This window comes from Amphiprion ocellaris, chromosome 8 (assembly GCF_022539595.1).
Source record: "Amphiprion ocellaris isolate individual 3 ecotype Okinawa chromosome 8, ASM2253959v1, whole genome shotgun sequence".
Lineage (NCBI taxonomy): Eukaryota > Metazoa > Chordata > Actinopteri > Pomacentridae > Amphiprion > Amphiprion ocellaris.
The window spans coordinates 21,466,825-21,486,944 of NC_072773.1; the positions used below are offsets into that span (position 1 = coordinate 21,466,825).

A 20,120-nucleotide genomic window follows, 5' to 3' on the forward strand; every position below is an offset into this window, starting at 1 on the left:
AGACTCCCAGCTTCGCACATGCTGGACCCAGAAATTAATCCTTGCGCACCATACCAAAGGACGTCTCAATTCCTAGATTGCATATGGAGGATTGAGGATCAAGGATGCTGCTGAAGGAGCTCTGAGTGAACATGCACAAGTGGTGTGACATGCACCTGGAATCCACATAGCATGACTGGAGCATAACTGACTTTGTATATTTTTTAGTACACTTTAGTTGAGTAAAAAATAAAAATGTATGACATCTGTACATTGCCTTCACATTTTGCTACATTGTGAACTGAATTAAAAGTAATTATATACCGAAGGTTATCATGAACACTGTTCTGCCTATCTGATAGATATCATAAAACACAGTGGTATGTTATACAACAGCAAAAAGAAAACAATGGCCAAGTGATGCAACTGTGTCACGTAAAAACAACAGCTCTGTTAGTAGCTGTTAAAACTGTGTAAGTGTGAATTATATGTGAACTTAATGATTCTGATGCTCCAGTCGCTGCACTGACCGTAACTGTTCCTCGGCAACCGTGACGTCACATTCTCGACCAATCGCAGGGCTCGCAGGGCCGACGCTCCTATCGCGAGGTTCTCACATTAGCTTGGTGAGTTAGCTAGCCTCGAAAAGCTTGGTCGTGTGGACGCCGTTTTCTGTAATTTTTTATTCTTCTTTCGGCGCTCACAGGATTGCGCATTGGTAACTGATAACTGCCTTCTCACGCCTGCTGGAGAGGATAATCGCCGGACCTTGTGTTTGCACGGTAAGTTGTGTAAACGCTCGGTTTGCTAACTAGCCCGGGCTGTTGCTCAGGAGGAAATGGGTTTGTTTTGGAAGCAACGGACAATTTCTGTAGTCATTTTTCTGCAACGGTCGCAAACGTTTGGACGCTTTTTAAGTAGCAGAGGTACTGTGGTGTTAATTTAGTATTTTTGTCTGAATTGTGTGTTCCCCTTTTGTGCATTCAATTCTTAATAATCTGTCCCTGTACGGTTGTAACGTTGTAGGTGCAAAGTGTGACCAAGCTGTGTCAGTCTTGCTCACATTTCGCTGTGTTTCTAACGATTTTCCTACTTCTCAGGATCCCAATGATGAGTTATGCTGAAAAGCCAGAGGACATCACAAAAGAAGAGTGGATGGATAAATTAAATAACGTTCACATACAGAGGGCGGACATGAATCGGCTCATTATGAATTACCTGGTGACAGGTGAGGCCTCAGCATGAAAACAGTGGTTGTTAAGCTCAATATACAGCCTGTAGAGTACACTTGTTCATGTCTTTGTTTTTTTCCCACCTACCTCATGTATATCAAGTGTCCATGACCCTGTATTTAATGCAAAAAAAACGTGTTTTTGCACTAACGTTTGGTTAACTTTAATTTTGCTTTAAACATGCTATTTGACACATATCTATGCTTGTACTTAACAGTTAACAAAATCTTTGTCCTACTGTAACCTGTGACCCTTGTTTAAATGCACATGTTTTATTTTGTGTGAGTATTCTGAAAGCAGGGAAAACACCAGCGTGTACATGTCCTGATTTTGAATATGATTCTATCTGTGTCTCTTTTACATATTTGAAGAGGGTTTCAAAGAGGCAGCGGAGAAGTTTCGGATGGAGTCTGGTATCGAACCGAGTGTGGACCTGGACTCTTTGGATGAAAGGATAAAGATTAGAGAAATGATCCTAAAAGGCCAGATACAGGAAGCTATTGCACTCATCAACAGCCTACACCCAGAGCTGCTTGACACCAATCGATACTTGTATTTTCACCTGCAGGTACGTTTGCATGTTTGAGTTCCGATGCCTAATTATGAAGGGTAAGTCTGAGATTTATCAGGGGTGAATTTTATACATTTTGAAAATTATTGTCTCTTAACAGCAATGAGAGTGGTGTATTGGGCAATGGTAAAATGTGAATAAACATTTAACCCCTTATTTATAACCCAGACTGCCATCGTCCATAACAAGATTATGTTCTTCTGTGGTTAAAGAGGAAATTATTGTGATATTAGATGAAGCTTTACAAGACAAAACTTGAACTTGTGCTTAATTTCCTCCCCTGTAGCAGCAGCATTTGATCGAGTTAATCAGGCTAAGAGAGACTGAGTCAGCGCTGGAGTTCGCTCAGACACAGCTGGCGGAGCAGGGGGAGGAGAGCCGAGAATGTCTGACAGAGATGGAGCGAACATTAGCCCTCCTGGCCTTTGACAACCCAGAAGAATCGCCTTTTGGAGACCTGCTCAACATGATGCAGCGGCAAAAGGTTGGTAGGATGTTTCACATCATTATTACACAGTAACATTTAAAAAATGTTAAGATGTAGGTAGGTAGGTATGTAGTTGGATCATTGCAAAAACTAAACCAAAATTTTTTTTTAATTTTTGGTCTATACTGTGCATTTTAAAACCTATATGTTTATTTATCTTTCTGATAGTCACAGGTAATAACTAATTGGGAGCATTTTCGTATTTGCAGCACTTGTGAAAACATATCTTGCAAAATTCCACTCCATATTGAGAATACAGTTTATGAACTACACTTCAGATTGGTGTTTCTACAGCTGTCTTATATGAATGGGTCCAGTGTGGTAGACCCATCTCATTTGCGCCTGGTTCTTTGGGCAGATCTGTGTTAGAGGCTTCCTGAAAGCAATAAGAACACAGTGAGTGTAGGTGATAAATACTTTAGTATGAAGTTTGTTTACTTATTTTGACTCTCACTCATGTCTTGATGCACAGGTGTGGAGTGAGGTGAACCAAGCTGTGCTGGACTATGAAAACAGGGAGTCAACTCCCAAACTGGCTAAACTCCTGAAGTTACTGCTGTGGGCTCAGAATGAGCTGGACCAGAAGAAGGTAAAATATCCCAAAATGACTGACCTTAGCACGGGCACCATTGAGGACCCCAAGTGAACATAACCGACAAAAACAACCACCTTCCACGTCCCCTTAATTTATGATCAGTCAGTGACTGTGTGACAACCAGGTAACATATATGTATAAACAAATGCTACGTTGTTTTTTCATTTTCCATCCATGAGAGGTACGACTCAACTCATTGTGCAAACTGTAAATTGCTGTATTTGCAAAGTGACAGAAATTATTTAGTTTAAATACTGATCCTGGATTTTTAGATAGATGTTGGAGATGACAAATTCCAATAGCTATTTTATATTTTGTCTTTTGGAAGCCTCAGCTGGTAGTATTATTTATTGTGACCATTTGCCCCACCAAGACTTTACTTTGCCAGACAAGAGAGTTGATGGTGTGAATGAACAATGTTAACATTGTGTGTGGGGCCAAAGTCTTGGCTCTCCGTGGTGGAGGGGTAGAGTACGGCTGAAATGGCAAGATATAAATGCCCTCTTTTACTGAAGATATGTTTAGATTGAGACTGCAGGAGTGTCGATTGTTTCAAATCAGAAATAAGTTTAAAGTCTAAATTTCATAAACAAAGTGTCACTATTTTTCAAATAAATGGAAAGCTACACTTTATTAATGTAATATAATTTCAATTAATGTAATATATTATTTACTATGGTGTTTGGCAATTTGCTATAAAATCAGCCACAGGCTTTTTACACCTTGAAATTTGATTGTACCTTTACAATATATGTATGGCATGAACTGCCTTGTAAATTCATCAATTTTACATGTATTTAAGAAGGTGTCCAGATTGATGAGTTGAAATCGGAGAGGGTTTTCTTACTGAGTTGAGCCTACTAGGCCTTTTCTGAGCTCCACAGTATGCACTGCCTCCAACATGTTGCAAAAGGTTATGTGCTTCTAAGCTACAGAAGTTTTGAGGTTCACTTCTGCCAGTCCTGTTGATGGATGCAGGATTTATTCGCTGCTTGAGAGAAAGTGCTGCTTCAAGAAATATTAAAGAATGACAGTGCTGTCTAGTTTAAACTCTCATATTTGAAATGACATCAGACCAGAACAGGTTCTTGTGTTCAGTGACTTTGTGATAATAATAAATCATGATCCAAAGCTGATAAATTTAGAATCTGGACAGGTGTTTTAAAGAGTGCTGTCATTTTCCCACTTTTTGAAGTATTTTCCCGTTACCTGCATGTAAGTGTAACTTTTTTTTCAATGGGGGAAAGGCACTTGTCCGTCTTTATTTTGTTTGGTTTGTTTATTTTTATATATACACATATATAAAAAACAAACTTGCTGCTAGTTGTCCATCCTTAATTTCTTTTAAGGTTGTATCGTCTGTATAGATATTGGCAAATACTGAGAATCAGACAACTCACATCCCTTTTATTATTCTACATTTTTAAGATCAGATTTGAAATTATTAAAATAAAACTTTTGTGAACCATAATGAGTTGTTTTTTTCCATATCTTGGAGTGTACGTGTATGCAAATATATAAGGACAAATTAAATCCTATTTACTAAGCATTGGAGGGATGCCTATAAAGATTGTCTCAAGCTTTTGATTGACCTTGTTGACAGTTTAAAAGTAAAGTCATGAGAAGCAACAATAACACTTCTGTCTCTTATAGAGGCATATGCAAATGCCATACCCATTGAAACTGCTGGTAAGACCTGCACCAGTAGAGTTGCAAATCAAAACCAGGTGGTTTTTTGTCCCAACACGTTTGGCTGGTTTGCCTGAGGAGCGTTTCATTACGGAACACTTCTCAGCACGGAAGTGTTGCCCAGAGAAGAGCAGAAAAGACAGCAGCGTTCTCTGAATGGCCGTCAACCACTCGTCAGGAGACAACAGCAAGGACTTCAGTTGTTCTCTATCGGGTCCTAATTTTTCTACCTCCAGTGGATCTATTCAAAAGGAGCTGGAAGACCAAAACTTGTGGCCGAGGTGAGACCATAGAAGATAAGACTAAGAATGCACTGCTGTAGTTTGGTTTATACACAATCCTGCTATTCCTGAAAGGGTTCTTTTGAGGTGTGCTCATCGGTTTCTCTTAAATGACAGTTGAAAATGTGTGACATGTTGCGAAAAGAAAACTATGTCGCTGATAATAGTACGTTGATGTCGGCATAACTTGCATTTACTAGAAATTCACACAGTTATTACTGCTCACTCTTGAGTATTCTGTTTTTAGGCATGGTAAAAGTATGGCTTTTGGTTACCTTGGTTAACCACTTTTGTCCAGACTCAAATATCTCAACCTTAAAATCTTGGATGGACAGCCATGAAATTTGGTCTGATATCAGTGGCAGTCTGTGAGGTTTTTTTAAAAAATCTGTTTATCGCTAGCAGGGCAGCACTATTAAGCAAAATAGCTCATCATCTAATGGTTGTATTGGCCCAAAATTTTATTCAGGTATTCATAGATTCTAAGTGACTTTGTTGATGCTCTGATTTCACCTCTAACAAATATGACGTTTGTTGGTTTATGTGAAATATGTTAACTGTTGGATTGACTCCTCAAATTTCTTAAGTTTTTTACTGAATACCCGCAAAACAGCGGCACTCACCCCTGTTCTTTAGCCATAGTTTGCATTTCCTTTTGTTTAGCTGATGCATATTATGACATGATGAAGCAGAAATTGTTTACAGATCCCTGGCTCGAAAATGGATCGTGACGCTGTTTATGGGGACCTGCCTCCTCTTCTGTGCCAGAATGATCATGCCAGTCTGTGCAGTCTCGATGGCAGCCACTTTCAACTGGAGTAAAATTGATTCTGGGCTGGTCCTGGGTGCATTTTTCTGGGGTTACTGTTTCACGCAGATTCTGGGAGGACACGCCAGTGACAAGTATGTAATTCAACTTGTACAACATGTAATTTATACAATGAGTTGACAACCAAAAGGGCTTGTAAGGGTAAGAATGTCAGGATGTCAGTCAGTCCTTCTTTGCATGTTTATTAGAGTGGGAGGAGAGCGTGTCCTGGCTATCTCTGCAGCCTCGTGGGCTCTGATCACAGCCGGCACCCCTCTGCTGACCCATCTTGGGTCTCACACCCTCGCTGTCATGACTGTGGCCAGATTTCTTATGGGACTGTTGCAGGGTGAGTACTGCACCTGTTGAACACATAACTTGCAGGAGTACATCAACATTTTTTAAAAAGTATGAATGTTGCCTTAATCACCAAAAGTTAGTTGAGAAGATCAACCCTACTCTCATGGCTGTGCAGCACATGCACAGCAGTAGGTTAGCTTAGCATAGCATAAAGACTGGAAACAGGGTAAAACTGCTAGCACCGCACTGACTGAAGCTAACAAAATTCACCTCTGAAACTCATGAGTTAACCTGGTATATCCAATTTGTTAGCTTTGCAAAAGTGTAAAAAAAATGGGAAGCTGTGGTTTTAATGTCCTGGACATAGACTGTTTAAGAGTCTTTGTTATACAGTCTATGGTCCTGGACTGCATGGGCTGTTGCTAGGCAACCAGTACAGATGACAGGAAGTGACTGTTCCAAACCAAAGATAGTAATATATATATATATATATAGTGAGTGTTCCAAACCAAAGATAGAAATATATATATATAGAGAGAGAGATATAGATATAGATAGATAGAGAGATAGAGAGAGAGAGAGAGAGATAATGTACAGTCATGGAAAAAGATTATTAGATCACCCGTGTTTTCTGCAATTTCTTGTTCATTTTAATGTCTGGTACAACTAAAGGTACATTTGTTTGGACAAATGTGATAACAACAATAGCTCATAAGAGTTTAATTTAAGAGTTGATATCTAGACATTTTCCATGGTTTTCTTGATAATAACTAAAATCACTTAAGTTCTTACATCAATAGCTATGGTATTGTACTGCTAAAAACAGTGCTTTTAGACATTCCATGTTTTCTGCCTGTTTTAGTCACATGATACACACAGGAGTTAGTACCTGATTACATAACCATTGTTTTTGTTGACTGTAGCCATCCATCTTGGCTTATATATACAAATAATTTTGCTGCATTTCCCATGTTTGTAATCTTTAAGCTAAATTAACCTGAAGTACTTCATGTTGCTACTCAGACTGGCTGCATTTTCCAAAAACACTTAGCAATTCCTTTAAATAGACTCCAGTGTTGCAGGTATATATGTATGTAGAGCTTTGGAAATAAATGTTGGACCATTGTAACCACAGCTTTCAGTTCCTATTTTTGCAGTTCTTAGTTAAGCTTTATTGTTCTCTTGTTAAATTTGTAAAAGTTGCTGTTTTGCTGATTTCAAGCTGGTAGCAATGACTCTCTCAGCGTATCCTTCTTCAATAAACATCAAATGTCTGTCTTATCATCTCGCAGTGCTTTTCTTTAAGGCCTTATTGAGTAATAATTTTGGGGGAGTGTTTTGGATCTGGCACAAACTAATAGTGACTGAAATATTTTCACCTATTTAGCATGAAAAATAAAAACATATTTTCATACATCCTATTTTTTAAATATATTTTTTGCATGTATTGAATTTTTTAATGCTTGTAATTATTGAACTGCTGTGACAAAATTCAAACAAAATGATCAAGATTGAAGGCCTGTTGTGTAGACTTGCTAAAGAAAAAAAATCAGGTGGCCTAATAACTATTTCCAGAGCTGTGTTTTGGTAGCTGAGGCTTATCCAGTGGAGCATCTGTGGTGTTGTTAGTTTGATTCCAGGTTCTTCCCTTTTGCAATGCAATGTCCTTGAGCAAAATGGTCCTGATGGTTCAACGGTAACACTGCTGCACAATCAAATGTTCTGTTGTTTTGGTCATTATCATAACAGTAAGCAACTTCTGTGTGCATGAAACATGTCCCAAAACCAAGTCAAAGAGGGAGAAAAGAGGAAATGGAAAAGGGAAGAAGCATGTGTTTACTTTTGTTGAGGCACATTCAAGCTGTATGTTTCAATAGACTGTACAATAAAGCTGCTACTAATAATTATTACCATTATCAATTAATGCTACATTTTAGTCCAGAAATAATGAAAATGCACCAATTTCACAGTTTTCAGACATTTATTTCCCCCCAACTGGCAGTCCAAAATCCTGTCTAAAATGATGCATCAATCATTAAGATAGTCATATTTTTTACAGTGGATGTCTACAGCTGTCAGGAGCATCTTTACACTTGTCTTTGACAGATCTCATAAATGGTGGCTGAGCTGTCTAAGCTCATAAATATTACATGAATTGAGAGTGTCCGGTAATGTCTTACAGGTGTTTTTTTCCCGTCGTTGGCCAGCCTGTGCTCTCAGCGTGTTGTGGAAGGAGAGAGAGGCTTTTTAATGAGCACCATGCACAGCGGTAGCCATCTCGGGTATGTTGTGCACATACACCATTTCACATGTAAACACACATTTATCACTGATGACACCTTTTTTTTCTTCCTCTGTCTGCTGCTCTTTCAGAACGTTGTTAGCAGGAGGGATGGGTTCCCTGATGCTCGACCGGTATGGCTGGGAAAGCATGTTCTACAGTACTGGTTTCCTGGCAGGACTCTGGGCACTGATAGTTTGGCAGTGTTTTTTAAAAGGTTAGTCATGGAAAAGAGCAAGAGCAACAAGTTTTTAGTTTCACTGTCTTGAATGATCTGGGCAGAGGATGGAGAGGACTTTCTAGTGGCAGACGGACAGTCCAGAATGAAATTTCTCAACCCCTACTTTGTGGACTACTACAATATTGGTGCAGAAATTCTTGGTCCCAGAAGGAAGAATCCTTATGACTTCAGTGATCCATCAACTGATTATGTTTTCACCAACTAAGTTAAATATTGTACAATGGATTGCTGCAGCTGCACAGTGGCGTAGGTGGTTAGCATTTTCGCTAGTCTGAATGGCCGACAACCGCTCGTCAGGAGACAGTCCAGAAATATGCTGAGGTTAACTGATTATTCTAAATTGCCCATAGGTGTGAATGTGAGTGTGATTGTTTGTCTATGTATGTAGCCCTGCGTCAGACTGGCGACCTGTCTAGGGTGTCAGCTGGGATAGGCTCCAGCCCCCCGCGACCCTGATAAGGATAAAGCGGTGTATAGATGATGGATGGATGGATGGATTGCCGCAGATTTTTTTTATAAACTGTCTTGGTTCCGAGATGATGAATCTTGCGTTTGGTAACTCGTTGCACCACTGGGGAACCACAGAGGAGAAGAGTCTAGCTATGGACCAGACCTGTTGTGGTGGTTGGATCCGGAGCCTTTTGTTGGCCAAGTGTTGAGAGCAGGAAGGAGTGTAGACCTGAATGAGAGAGTTCAAGTAAGAAGGAGTTGTTTTCACTGTAGTTTTGAATGCAAGCGTCAGGGTCATGAATTTTATGCAGGCAGTGACTGGAAGCCAGTGAAGCGATCTGAACAGCAGGGTGGCATGAGCTGTTTTAGGCTGTTTGAAAACCAGGCATGCTGCTGCATTCTGGATCATCTGCAGAGGTTTGACCGTGAATGCGGGGAGGCCTGCCAGTACAGAGTTGCAGTAGTTGATGCGTGATATTATGAGAGCCTGTACCAGGGGTTGTGCTGCATGTTCAGACAGGAAGGGTCTGATCTTCCTGATGTTGTACAGCACGTCTTGACACGACACGTGAGCCTTGAGGGTTAGTTCGTCATCGATCACGACACCCAAGTTTCTGGCAGACTTTGTGGGTTTGAGTTGGGTTGATTCAATCTCTTGACAACTTATGGATGGAATGACATTAAATTTGTTACATAGATTTATGTTCCTCTCAACATTATTCTGATGTCCTGTTCATGTTTACTGTGTTTACTGAGAGCACAGCGGAGACACATATGGAAAGAAATTAAAAATATTAGTAAAATATCTGTAACATGAAGAGCAGCTGTGTTTCTTCCAGTATCAGTGTTGGGTTTAAACCCAGAAAGTAAACATGCATCAGCATAAGATATATTGTCAGAGAAAGTGTCACTTGCATTATCTTATCATATGGAACACGTTAACCCTGTTCTCATGTTTCTACTGTGAATACATACAGATTACAGTTAAAATGTACATGTACTTCTCAACAAGAAGTGCTTACATATGCATAGAGATACCTTTACAGTCATTCAATGATAACCACAATGAACCTAAGTATAATTCTTCTAACAATCAGTACCACCTGTGAGGACTTGCAAAAATGTTATGTCTATGTTGTGTATGTTGCTTCCAGTTTTTTTGTTAAATGAGAAAGCAAGGGAACATGATTCATGGCGTTATACTTGTGTCATACTGCACAAAATACATTTTGAGCTCTGTCTACTCTCAGCAGTGGTTATGATGTTTCCATAGAGGTGCAGGACTTTATATTGCCGTGAAAAATGGGCCCACAGTAAGTAAAAATGTGACGGACAAAAAATGCACATAGAAGGTTAATCCAATGCTTTATACATATTATAACTGTTTTTGAAAAAGTGAAGCAAGCTATATTTTAGTTTGTACACTGTATATGTCAGTTTAATATACTGTTCAATGTGTGGTTTAGGTGACGTTACCTCGAAGCAGATGGAGACAAGGAAGAAGTCACAGTGGAGTTTATCAAGAACACACTGGCTGAGCCTGTTTAAGAAGCCACCTGTCTGGTACATGTCCTTTAATCCTTCATTATTTACCAGTACATGATCATGTGATTGCACCAGTGTGACTGCATTTCTTTCTGTCTGTTGTCTTCTATCTCAGGGCCATGGTGATTACTCACATGTGCATGTGCAGCACGTCTTATACTATATTGTCATGGTCGCCAACGTACTTCAAAGAATCATTTCCTCATGCCTCGGTAATACGAACGTATGCTGGTATTTAGTACATCGCCATGACGCATTGTGTCCTTGTTCTATTTTTTACCTATTCTTCAGACATCATCAAGTCAAAAGCATTGTTTAAATCCCATGATAAAACCACTTTGTTGTCTCTGTGCGTATGTGTTCTTGCAGGAGGGTGTGTATAACATAATTCCATGGCTAATTGCCATTCCATCAGCACTTGGAGGAGGGTATGTTTCAGATTTCCTCATCAACCAAGGTATCAGTTAAGTCCCATTACTCTTTTACTGTGGTATGTGCTTTAATGTCAGTTAAAATATATTTAATTTGAAGTTTACATCTTGTATTTTTTTCCTGTAGGATACGATGTAACCTCTGTGAGAAAGATAATGCAGGTTGGTATGACAACACTGTTGGGATTGTGTAGCTGCCAGGATAAAAGTGTGTTTGTAGTGATATATTTGTCCCAAACAGCAACTTAAATGTTCTTGTTGGAATTTTTCAAATGCCTGTTTCAAGCATGTAACTACAAGCTTTGAAGCTTTCCTCGGGCAGTAAATGTACTCCTGTTTTAAAATATAAACTGTGGAAGTGTAAGCCCTAGCAAAACCTATATAACAATACAAAACTGCTATTCTTTAATTGCTGGTAATTGCGTAGGCCAAAAGTGTAGATAATTTTTGTATAAATAAGTGAATGAATGAATGAATCACATCAAAAGTTAGATTTAGTTTTGTTCCTCCTATTAGCCTGAATGTAGTTGTGATTTTATGTGTTTTTTAGAAGCTTTATGCGGCATCACTTTTGTTTAGATTTTGAACTGCGTCTTTAAATGTCTCACCTCCGTGCCTCTCCCTCTTCAGTTTTTTGCCATGGGGCTATCCAGTATGTTTATAATGGCTCTGTGTGGAACCATCTCATTCCACTCTGCTGTGATTTTCATTTCTGCTGCTGTGGGTGTGTCCACATTCACCAGTGGGTATGTTGGATTCCATCTCTATGTATTGTGCAACTTTTAGTAATTGTTACAGGAAATAAACATAGCTCAACCATTGCTCGGCTTATGAAACTAATACTGATACCAATACTTAAAAATATTCAAGGCAGTATTTTGGCCGTCAGAAAACATAATCACACTGCAGACTATTATGATAGAGATTGCATAGTTTAAAAGAAATGTGGCATTTTTACAATTGAAAAATCGACTTCTCGGTGCTCTCTGAGAAGTCTTAGCTATTTAATATAATAGTTCACTTTATTTTAAGCACAGGAGGCATGACAAAAATGAGTGCCAATGTCATCAAGACTTTAGAGAGCTCGTGTATATTTTTATCTTTTTTTAGAAATCTTTTTTTAAAAATCAAAAGTACAAAATCCGTACAACTATTTACAGTCTTAGTATTAAAACCTATACATACAACCATTATGCCTTCGGGTTGTTCCTACACTTATGAACAATACCTCTTGAATGCCTCGAGGGAATTTTATTCAGATTTATCAATTTGGACTTAACAATAAACTGAGTAGATTTTTGTGGTCAAAAGTCATTGTGACTTCAGTAATTAAGAATGCTAATTATGACAAGATTTGACTCAAGTCATGTAATTTTCTATAGAAAATGCGTCTCTGGTCACTATTCAATGACAGAAGAGGAGATGGATGTGAACTGTGATGTTACTGGTTGGCAGAGGCATCGTGATGATTCTAGTTCAGAATGGAAAAATGATAAAACAGCACTCGTGTTGTAGCACCCAGTGTAGCTCATTGTATCATGGTAGCATTATATTTCCTGTTTCTTGCTAAATTTTCCATCTTTTCAAACAAGTAGAAAGTCTTATAATGTGTTTTTTTCTGAATACCTTTTGAATTATAAAACTAAACAAAACAAAAAAAATAAAGCGCTGATGTCGATATTCAAGCTCATATTACACCATTGCCCCTTTCCTGTCAAATATAGTGATGATTTGTAAACACTTTGACCTTTTCTCAACATTTCATACACCTGCATGTTATAAAGACTGTACTACGAATGTTAGTTGTAAGCGAGGAGACAATTTTTTTTGATACACCCTGAATGCAACACTGATTGGCTAAAGCCCACACCAGTACTGTAAGTTGTCTGACTGGTTTTATAGGCTTGGTACATATGAAACTATTGAAGCGGAATGTGTGTTTTTGAGTCTGTCACTAGTACACTCTAGTTTTAAGGTGGAAATGCTGGTGCTGACTGCTTATTACACTTGCAATGATGATGTAGCACATAAAAATGAATTATGGACATGTTAAAGGTGGTAAAAAAAACACTTGATTTTCACCAGAGGGGTCTTTAAACAGATGTAAATAATGCATTTATTTTGATGTTGGGCAACAGATAAATAAACATTTGGTGCTTTTTTTAGTTTACAACAGCAGGACAGTGTTTGTAAGATTAATTCAAAAGAAACTACAGTGAACACATTAATTGATTAATTGCAGTGAAGGAACAAGTCACTTAGTGCAACAGTGTGGCTCACTGATGCATTTTTCCCCAACTTTATTTATAGAACATTTTAGACAGACAGTGTAATTTACAGCACAAGGTATAAAAATACAGAAAAAGCACTGATTGTCACATCTGAATGTCAACTCCCTACCCACCCACCCACTGCCAGGACAAATGCTCAGAACACACAAAAAAATGAAAAAATAAAGGTTAATGAAAAAGAACAATTCTATACTAGAAAATAAGTAAATAAATGAATTTAAAAATAAATAAATAAAGTAAATAAAGAAAAGTTAAAGAAAACAAAGAAGAAAAGAAAAAAGGGGATAAGATAAATGATACCAGCTCAGATGAAAAGTCTAGGGAATGTATATAGTTCAGAAAAGGATCCCAAGTAACATGAAATGACTTCACCGAGCCTCTTGGTGCAAACCTGAGTCTTTCAAGCTTCAGGGTATAAAGCACCTCACAGACCCAATGAGAATGTGACGGGGGACCGGGGAGGAGAATCAGCCGACGGGCCAGCAGGGTGGAGAATGCCAAGGCCTGCTTCAAATTTTTAGGAACGCCCATGAAGGGAGCAATGCCAAAAACCGCAGACAAACTATTTGGAGCAATAGCTCACTGATGTTTAACCATTCATGCACAGCAGCAGCTCTGTGGCACAGACGAATGAAACAGAACACACTTTGGACACAGTGCTTGTTAGAAGCATCCATTTATTGTTGGTTCAGTCTGTAGAATGGATTTATTAGCAGTAAGAAGAATTTTTTAAAAATCACCAGAACGGTTTCTTATATGTATATCCAGTCACATTTCTATGATGTTGTAAATTTGTGAATTTGAAATAATTTTGTTGAATGTGCTCCAATTTTTTTTATTTCCGCATTTCAGTGGTGTGTCTGTGAATGTACAAGATCTCACCCCATCATGTGCAGGTGCCCTCTATGGTGAGTTTTTGGCAGCAATTTCATCAAAACTTGGCTTCTTTTCTTTTTTTTTTTTTTTGTTAAGTATTTTTTATCGATAGACATTTAATTAATTTTATTTTTCTGCAACAGGTTTTATGAACATGATGGGCGCTTTGATGGGTACGTTGTCATTGTTGGAATTTGAATCTGAAATTGAAAAGTGTAAATTGTTAAATACCGATACTCACCTTAAATCAAACCTTTGTCCTCACTTGTTGCACAGGGCTGGTGTTGGTCTCTGTGTCAGGCTACCTGATTGAGGTCACCCTGTCGTGGGCCACAGTCTTCTCTGTCATCACTTTAGTTAATGTCACGGGTCTTGGGATCTTCATCGTCTTTGGAGATGCACGTCGTGTCGACCTGGAAGTATACAGCCAGGAGACTGTGCTTTGACCCAGACTGGACATTACTTTTGCACAATAGTAAAAGCACAGCTCGGTATTTATACAGGAATTACTGCAGTTTTATATACTGTTAAATTATATATTTTTTGGCACTGTTTTGACACAAGAATCACAATTTTGCTGAATATACAAGTATGTGGAAATACTGCGGAATTTGAAATGAAGTAACTTAATTATTCAATAGTTCTGATGATGTGTAAATCACTCACCATCTGCTAAATGTGGACTGTTATATAAAATGTTTATGAATATATGAATATTTATTATAGAAAGTATAATTTCCACAAAAATATGCACATACAATGCCTATACAAATTGTTCACCCCCCCTTGATTGTTTTCCTCTTTTATTGCGTTTCAACATTGAATCATGGTCAGTTTCATTTAGCTTTTTAGACAAGAACTTGTGAGTGAGTTAACAGCACTTTTTAAGGTCAGCTACAAATTCTTACTTGGATTCAGTTCTGAGCTGACTCGGCCACTCCAGAACATTCACCTTGTTGTCTTTAAACCTGGAAAATAAATTTACTCCCAAGTCACAGTTCTCTTGCATACTGCTTCGGGTCATCCAGGATTTCCCAAACTTTGCTGCAATAACTTTAGCCTCTACAAGCCTTCCAAGGCCTGATCCCTACTGCGATCCCCACATCATGATGCTGCCACCACCATACTTCACAGTGTTCGCCAAACACAGTGTTTAATCCAATGGTCAAAAAGCTCAGTTGTAGTCTCATCAATCCAAACAACTTTCTTCCAGTTGAGTCTCTCACATGCCTTCTGTTGAACACTTGACAAGCTTTTCTCAACAGGTACTCTCTTTGCTACTCACCCTACTCTCTTATGCAGCTTTGACTAGCAAAAAACAGCTGTTGTATGCAGTCTTTCCCCTTCTGGCTGCCGATACTTGTAACTCCTTCAGAGGAATCATAGATGTCTTGGTGGCCTCCCTTGTCTTATTACCTAATGATGGATTTAACTGAACTCCAAAGAATATTCATTGGCTTGGGCATGTTTGTCAATCAATCCCCCGATTCGTGCTTTTCACTAACCTTTTCACAGAGTTGCTGTATTGTTCTGGTTACATTTTCTTAGGTAATCATTGCCATTAGCTTAAAGAAAAAAGCTCAAGGAAAAGAACTTTTGTTTTGTTTCCCAAATTTACAGTTCATTTAGTTTGTTAAAGTAGGCTAATCTAAGAAATAGCTAGATGATAAGTAGCACAGAAGGACAGCAGTGAAAACTTGAAGGCTGTCAGTTGGTGGAAATAGTTTGTCAAAGGAAATTTGAATGGTCAGTATCAATGAAAAGTTATACAAGACGTTGAGTTGCCCAGCGTGTGGCAAATATAAAATTAATTAGTTCACAGCTTTTCTTGTCATGTCTTCATTTTATGCACTAAATCATAGAGAGTAGGATAAATAAGTACCAGTATCAGTACTGGTATCAATAAAGTGCAAACAATACTCATCCCTAATAAAAATGAAGACACAGCAACCCATACACACTTAACAGAAGAAAAAAACTAAAAAGGAAACCCTGGGTATTTCTCAAAGTCTTTTATAGATTGACAATGTAGAGAGGTGAATGTGTTTGGAGAGTTAAATCTGACTGCACTCAAGGTAGATGGTGAAAATAGGAGGACTCCTTAGCTCACAGTAGTCCCACTACCACCAACAGGTTCGACATCTTGTGGGCTGGACACGCCATCCAGAATTGGAAACTCTCTGGAGTCTCAAATCTCTGCAATTTTCTTTGATGGTTCTGAGATTCACTCTGAGGTTTCCAGTTCGACTGAAGAATGTAAAGTGGGGTAAAACACCCATCTTAAGAAATACGTATTTTTTTAACTACAATCAAAAGCATTTTAAATGAACCAGTTTAGACGGTAACCAAGTCATACCAGACTACAGCTTTAAAACTAAATGTAAAATCCTGGGATGGGGCATCTACCCTGATGATGGTGAGGAAAAAGCCCCTGGGAGGAATCTTAACTCACAAGTTATTTTGATCAACACAAACTGGTTATTTTCACATCATATTAACTTTAGTAGATTTTACTGTGGTTCTGACTTTAATTGCAACACAAATGGTAACTGCCACATAATTTTTTTTACTGTTGTAATGTCCAGGGGTGGACTGGGGCAAAAAGTCAGCCCTGGTATTTTTGGGCCAGACCGGCCCACAACATTATCGGTTCACTGAATCAAGCACAAATTTTTGAATGCAAGGACAAAAACTGACAGAAAGGTCAGATTATCACAACAAAAATTCAAAAACATTGTTGGTTGGATTGTATTGAAGGCACTGGAGAAGTCGAAGAACGTCATCCCCACTGTGTTTCTAGTGTCCTTCAGGTGAGACAGGGATGTCTGCAGCAGGTAGAGGATGGCGTCATCCATCCCAATCCCTGGCTGGTACGCAAACTGCAGGGGATCCATGTTTGGACTCACCAGGGGGCGAAGATGGTTCAGGACGATCCTCTCTAATGCCTTCATCAGGTGAGAAGTTAAGGCCACGGGTCTGTAGTGGTTGAGCTCCTTGGGGCACCAGGTCTTTGGGACTGGGACCACACAAGAAGTCTTCCACATGGCAGGAACTCTTTCCAGTTTCAGGCTTAGGTCGAAGATGTAGCAGACCACCTGACAGAGCTGGTCTGCACAGTCCCTGAGGAGTCTGGAGCTGATGCCATCAGGACCCCTGGCTTTCCTGGCTCTGGTCTTCCTGAGCTGCATTCTCACCTGATCCACTGTTGGTGTGAAGAAAGGAGGAGGAGGTGGAGATGGGGGGAGAGAGGAGAGCCCCAGAGATGGTGGGGGTGAAGTAGGTGAGGGGGAGGGAGCTAGCAGGCAGGAGGAGCTGGAGGCTGGCTGGACAAGGCTCAGGCTGGAGGGGGAGGGGATGAGACCAGTATCAAACCTGTTGAAAAACAAGTTTAACTGGTTGGCCCAGTCTCTGTCCCCAGGTTCAGGCTCCCCTTTTCCGCCCTTGCCCTGCCCTATGGTCTGGAGTCCTCTACTCTCCTCTACACTGTACATACATATTTTTCGTGAGTTTTCATGGTCAAAATGTGAGATCAGGTGACCGATCTTAAAATAAATCAATATAGATTTTTTTATAGAGCGTTAAAGTTTTGCGAAGCCAGGGGGCGGGACTACTTGATCGACAGTCCAGTCTGGAATGATTGACAGGTCCTATGGAGGAGGAAGCAGAGACTCTGTTCTCCTCCTTTGGATTAATTTTGATATAATAACTGTTGGTTTATTTATCGGTGGAGCAGCAGAACATTTTCCACAGACAGTTTTCCTGCCCGTTGGCTTGTTTTAACCAGTTTTCTACCTTCGGCTGATTCTACCAGCAGACACTGAAAGGACTCTGATAGTTCGGTAAGTAAATGTTTATTTTCGTATCGGTGCCGCTTTTAATGCACTTTATATGCAGCTTTAGTGTCAGATGTAATGTGTGCCATGCACTCCAGATGTTGGTGGAGTTTGTTTCAGTGTGTGTTGACCAGAGAAGAAAGGGAGCATAGTAAATATTAGCTTTAATGTTAGCGATGCTAACCGAGCTAGCTGCTATTCGTAGCCTGATTAAAGCTAACGTAGCCTCAAGCTAATGTGTTGAGTTTCATGTAAACAGCTGAAGTGTGTTGTGTTCCTGTAATGTGATTCATTAAGTTCATAAAACTGTGGCTGGTTGACATTAATGTAACGTTCAGGAAACTTAAATGTGATTAAAACAGTAACGTTAATGTTCTAGTTGTCAGTAATCAGCTTTAATTTGACACTAAAACAGACTGATAGTTTTAAATGACATCAGTTTCATTAATTTGTTGAAAATTGTCTCATTTGTTTTTATGATGTTGCTGCTGATTCATTAAAAGCAGATGATCCATGTTGAAGATACGTTTAGTTCTAGTATCAGAAGTACAAGAAGGAAAATGGAAGTTTAGTTCTGCTACGTCAAAGATTTCAGGATTAAAATAACTAAATGAGTCTTTATGCCTCAAACTTTATTTTTACAATAAAGAAATAATGAAATAATCACAGATAATAAAAATATAAATAGCCGAGAAAACCTGAGAGAATAATTTCCTGAAAAGTCTGTGAAGGAAAAGCAGCTTTTTATCCTGAAAGATCAGAATCAGCTCCAACATCTGCATCTGACAGCATCAAGTCAACCAGAAAGAAAATAAAAAAGAAAATGACTTCTTTCTGATCACATCTGTTCCGCTGCTCACAGTCTGCTGTTGCTCACATTCTTCACATTTATAGTCCACTTTTAAAAGTTCAGCAGACAGGTGCTCTGCTTTGGAGTGTGACGATGTTGTCGGTGATGTGGAGAGTGAAGTTTCCGTTTCACCCACAGTGTGCTTTAGGGCAGCCGGGTCAGACTTGATGTTTGAAATACTGACCGACAGCTCAGATTTAACTGTCTGTATTTCCGTTTTGATGGGTGTTAAACTTTCACTCAAAGCCACCAGGAGCTGGGTCTTTAAAATAACCGCCGTCTCGTTACAGAGTGAAAGTAGCAATTCCTCCTTAAGGTCAGAGATTGCAGCATCTGAGGGCCTCTTCAAAAGAAGACGTAGTTGATGAAGGCGTTCTGGAGCAGGACCAGAAAGACCACGACCAAGCAGCCTTGAGATCTTAGGCAGCGTCTCCCTCAGGTGGGTGTCGACGGTGTTCACGGTCAGGTCTGTGGTAATCCTGTCAAAAAACAAAACAGAAAAAATCTAGATTATAAATCAACATGTAACCAAAGCACTCTGTGTATGCACTCTGTGTATGTCAAATGTCAAAGTATAGTATACTTTTCAAGAATAACATAGTATGGCCTGTAGTTCATAGTATAGCATGTCGGCAAAAAACCCCAACTGATTATTATGTGGTTCAAAAAGTGCAAAATGATAGGATGTTGCCTAAAATTGTCATGTATGATATGTGGTTCAAAAAATGTCATAATGCAGTATATTGTCAAAATAGTATGTTTTTCAAGAAAACATCTGTATATGAGTATCAGTATATGTCGTCTAAAAAATGCCATAGAATAATATTTCATTGCACAAGTAAAAGTATAGTAATTTTAAAACTGTTCAAATTCTTATGTTGCTAAAAAACAAAAAAAAAAAAACAAAAAAAAATGTCATAGTAATATGTCAATTTGAAAAGCCTATAGTATAGTGTCACCCAACAAACGTCATAGTATAGCATGTCGCTCTAAAAACGTCATAGTATAGCATGTCGCCCAAAAAACATCATGGTATAGCATGTCGCTCTAAAAACATAGTATATCCTTTGGTCCAAAAAACATCATAGTATAGTATGTCCTCCAAAAAACATCATGGTATAGCATGTCGCTCTAAAAACATTATAGTCTAGCATGTCGCTCTAAAAACGTCATAGTATAGCCTTTGGTCTAAAAACGTCATAGTACAGCATGTCGCTTTAAAAACGTCATAGTATAGCATGTCGTTCAACAAAATATCATAGTGTAGCATGTCGCTCAAAAAATGTCATAGTATAGCATGTCGCTCTAAAAACATAGTATAGCCTTTGGTCCAACAAACACCATAGTTTAGCATGTTGCTCTAAAAACCTCGCAGTATAG

General features: G+C 38.9%; 2 protein-coding genes across 2 annotated transcripts; both read left to right on the top strand.

Moving 5' to 3' along the window:
- The first annotated feature begins 585 nt into the window (after positions 1–585).
- Positions 586–4,335, top strand: LOC111572122 (glucose-induced degradation protein 8-B homolog). The gene is made up of 5 exons (XM_023275654.3): positions 586–761; positions 1,080–1,207; positions 1,583–1,779; positions 2,069–2,266; positions 2,742–4,335. The coding sequence occupies exons 2-5, from the start codon at positions 1,087–1,089 to the stop codon at positions 2,913–2,915; spliced, it is 690 nt and encodes a 229-aa protein (XP_023131422.1). The 5' UTR covers positions 586–761; positions 1,080–1,086; the 3' UTR covers positions 2,916–4,335.
- A 144-nt stretch (positions 4,336–4,479) lies between these two features.
- Positions 4,480–15,054, top strand: LOC111572124 (solute carrier family 17 member 9-like). The gene is made up of 13 exons (XM_023275657.3): positions 4,480–4,834; positions 5,540–5,737; positions 5,852–5,991; positions 8,125–8,224; positions 8,316–8,440; positions 10,381–10,477; positions 10,575–10,671; positions 10,829–10,916; positions 11,018–11,052; positions 11,521–11,636; positions 14,034–14,089; positions 14,201–14,230; positions 14,334–15,054. Exons 1-13 carry the CDS (start codon positions 4,710–4,712, stop codon positions 14,501–14,503), a joined length of 1,377 nt encoding a protein of 458 aa, XP_023131425.1. The 5' UTR covers positions 4,480–4,709; the 3' UTR covers positions 14,504–15,054.
- Positions 15,055–20,120: the final 5,066 nt, after the last annotated feature.

Excerpts from the sequence above, each read along its gene's own strand:
- LOC111572122 (XM_023275654.3), top strand. The coding sequence starts at position 1,087 with ATGATGAGTTATGCTGAAAAGCCAGAGGACATCACAAAAGAAGAGTGG. Across the intron at positions 1,208-1,582 it reads TATGAATTACCTGGTGACAG|AGGGTTTCAAAGAGGCAGCG; the intron begins GTGAGGCCTCAG and ends ACATATTTGAAG. Across the intron at positions 2,267-2,741 it reads ACATGATGCAGCGGCAAAAG|GTGTGGAGTGAGGTGAACCA; the intron begins GTTGGTAGGATG and ends CTTGATGCACAG.
- LOC111572124 (XM_023275657.3), top strand. The coding sequence starts at position 4,710 with ATGGCCGTCAACCACTCGTCAGGAGACAACAGCAAGGACTTCAGTTGT. Across the intron at positions 4,835-5,539 it reads GACCAAAACTTGTGGCCGAG|ATCCCTGGCTCGAAAATGGA; the intron begins GTGAGACCATAG and ends AATTGTTTACAG. Across the intron at positions 10,672-10,828 it reads AATCATTTCCTCATGCCTCG|GAGGGTGTGTATAACATAAT; the intron begins GTAATACGAACG and ends GTGTTCTTGCAG.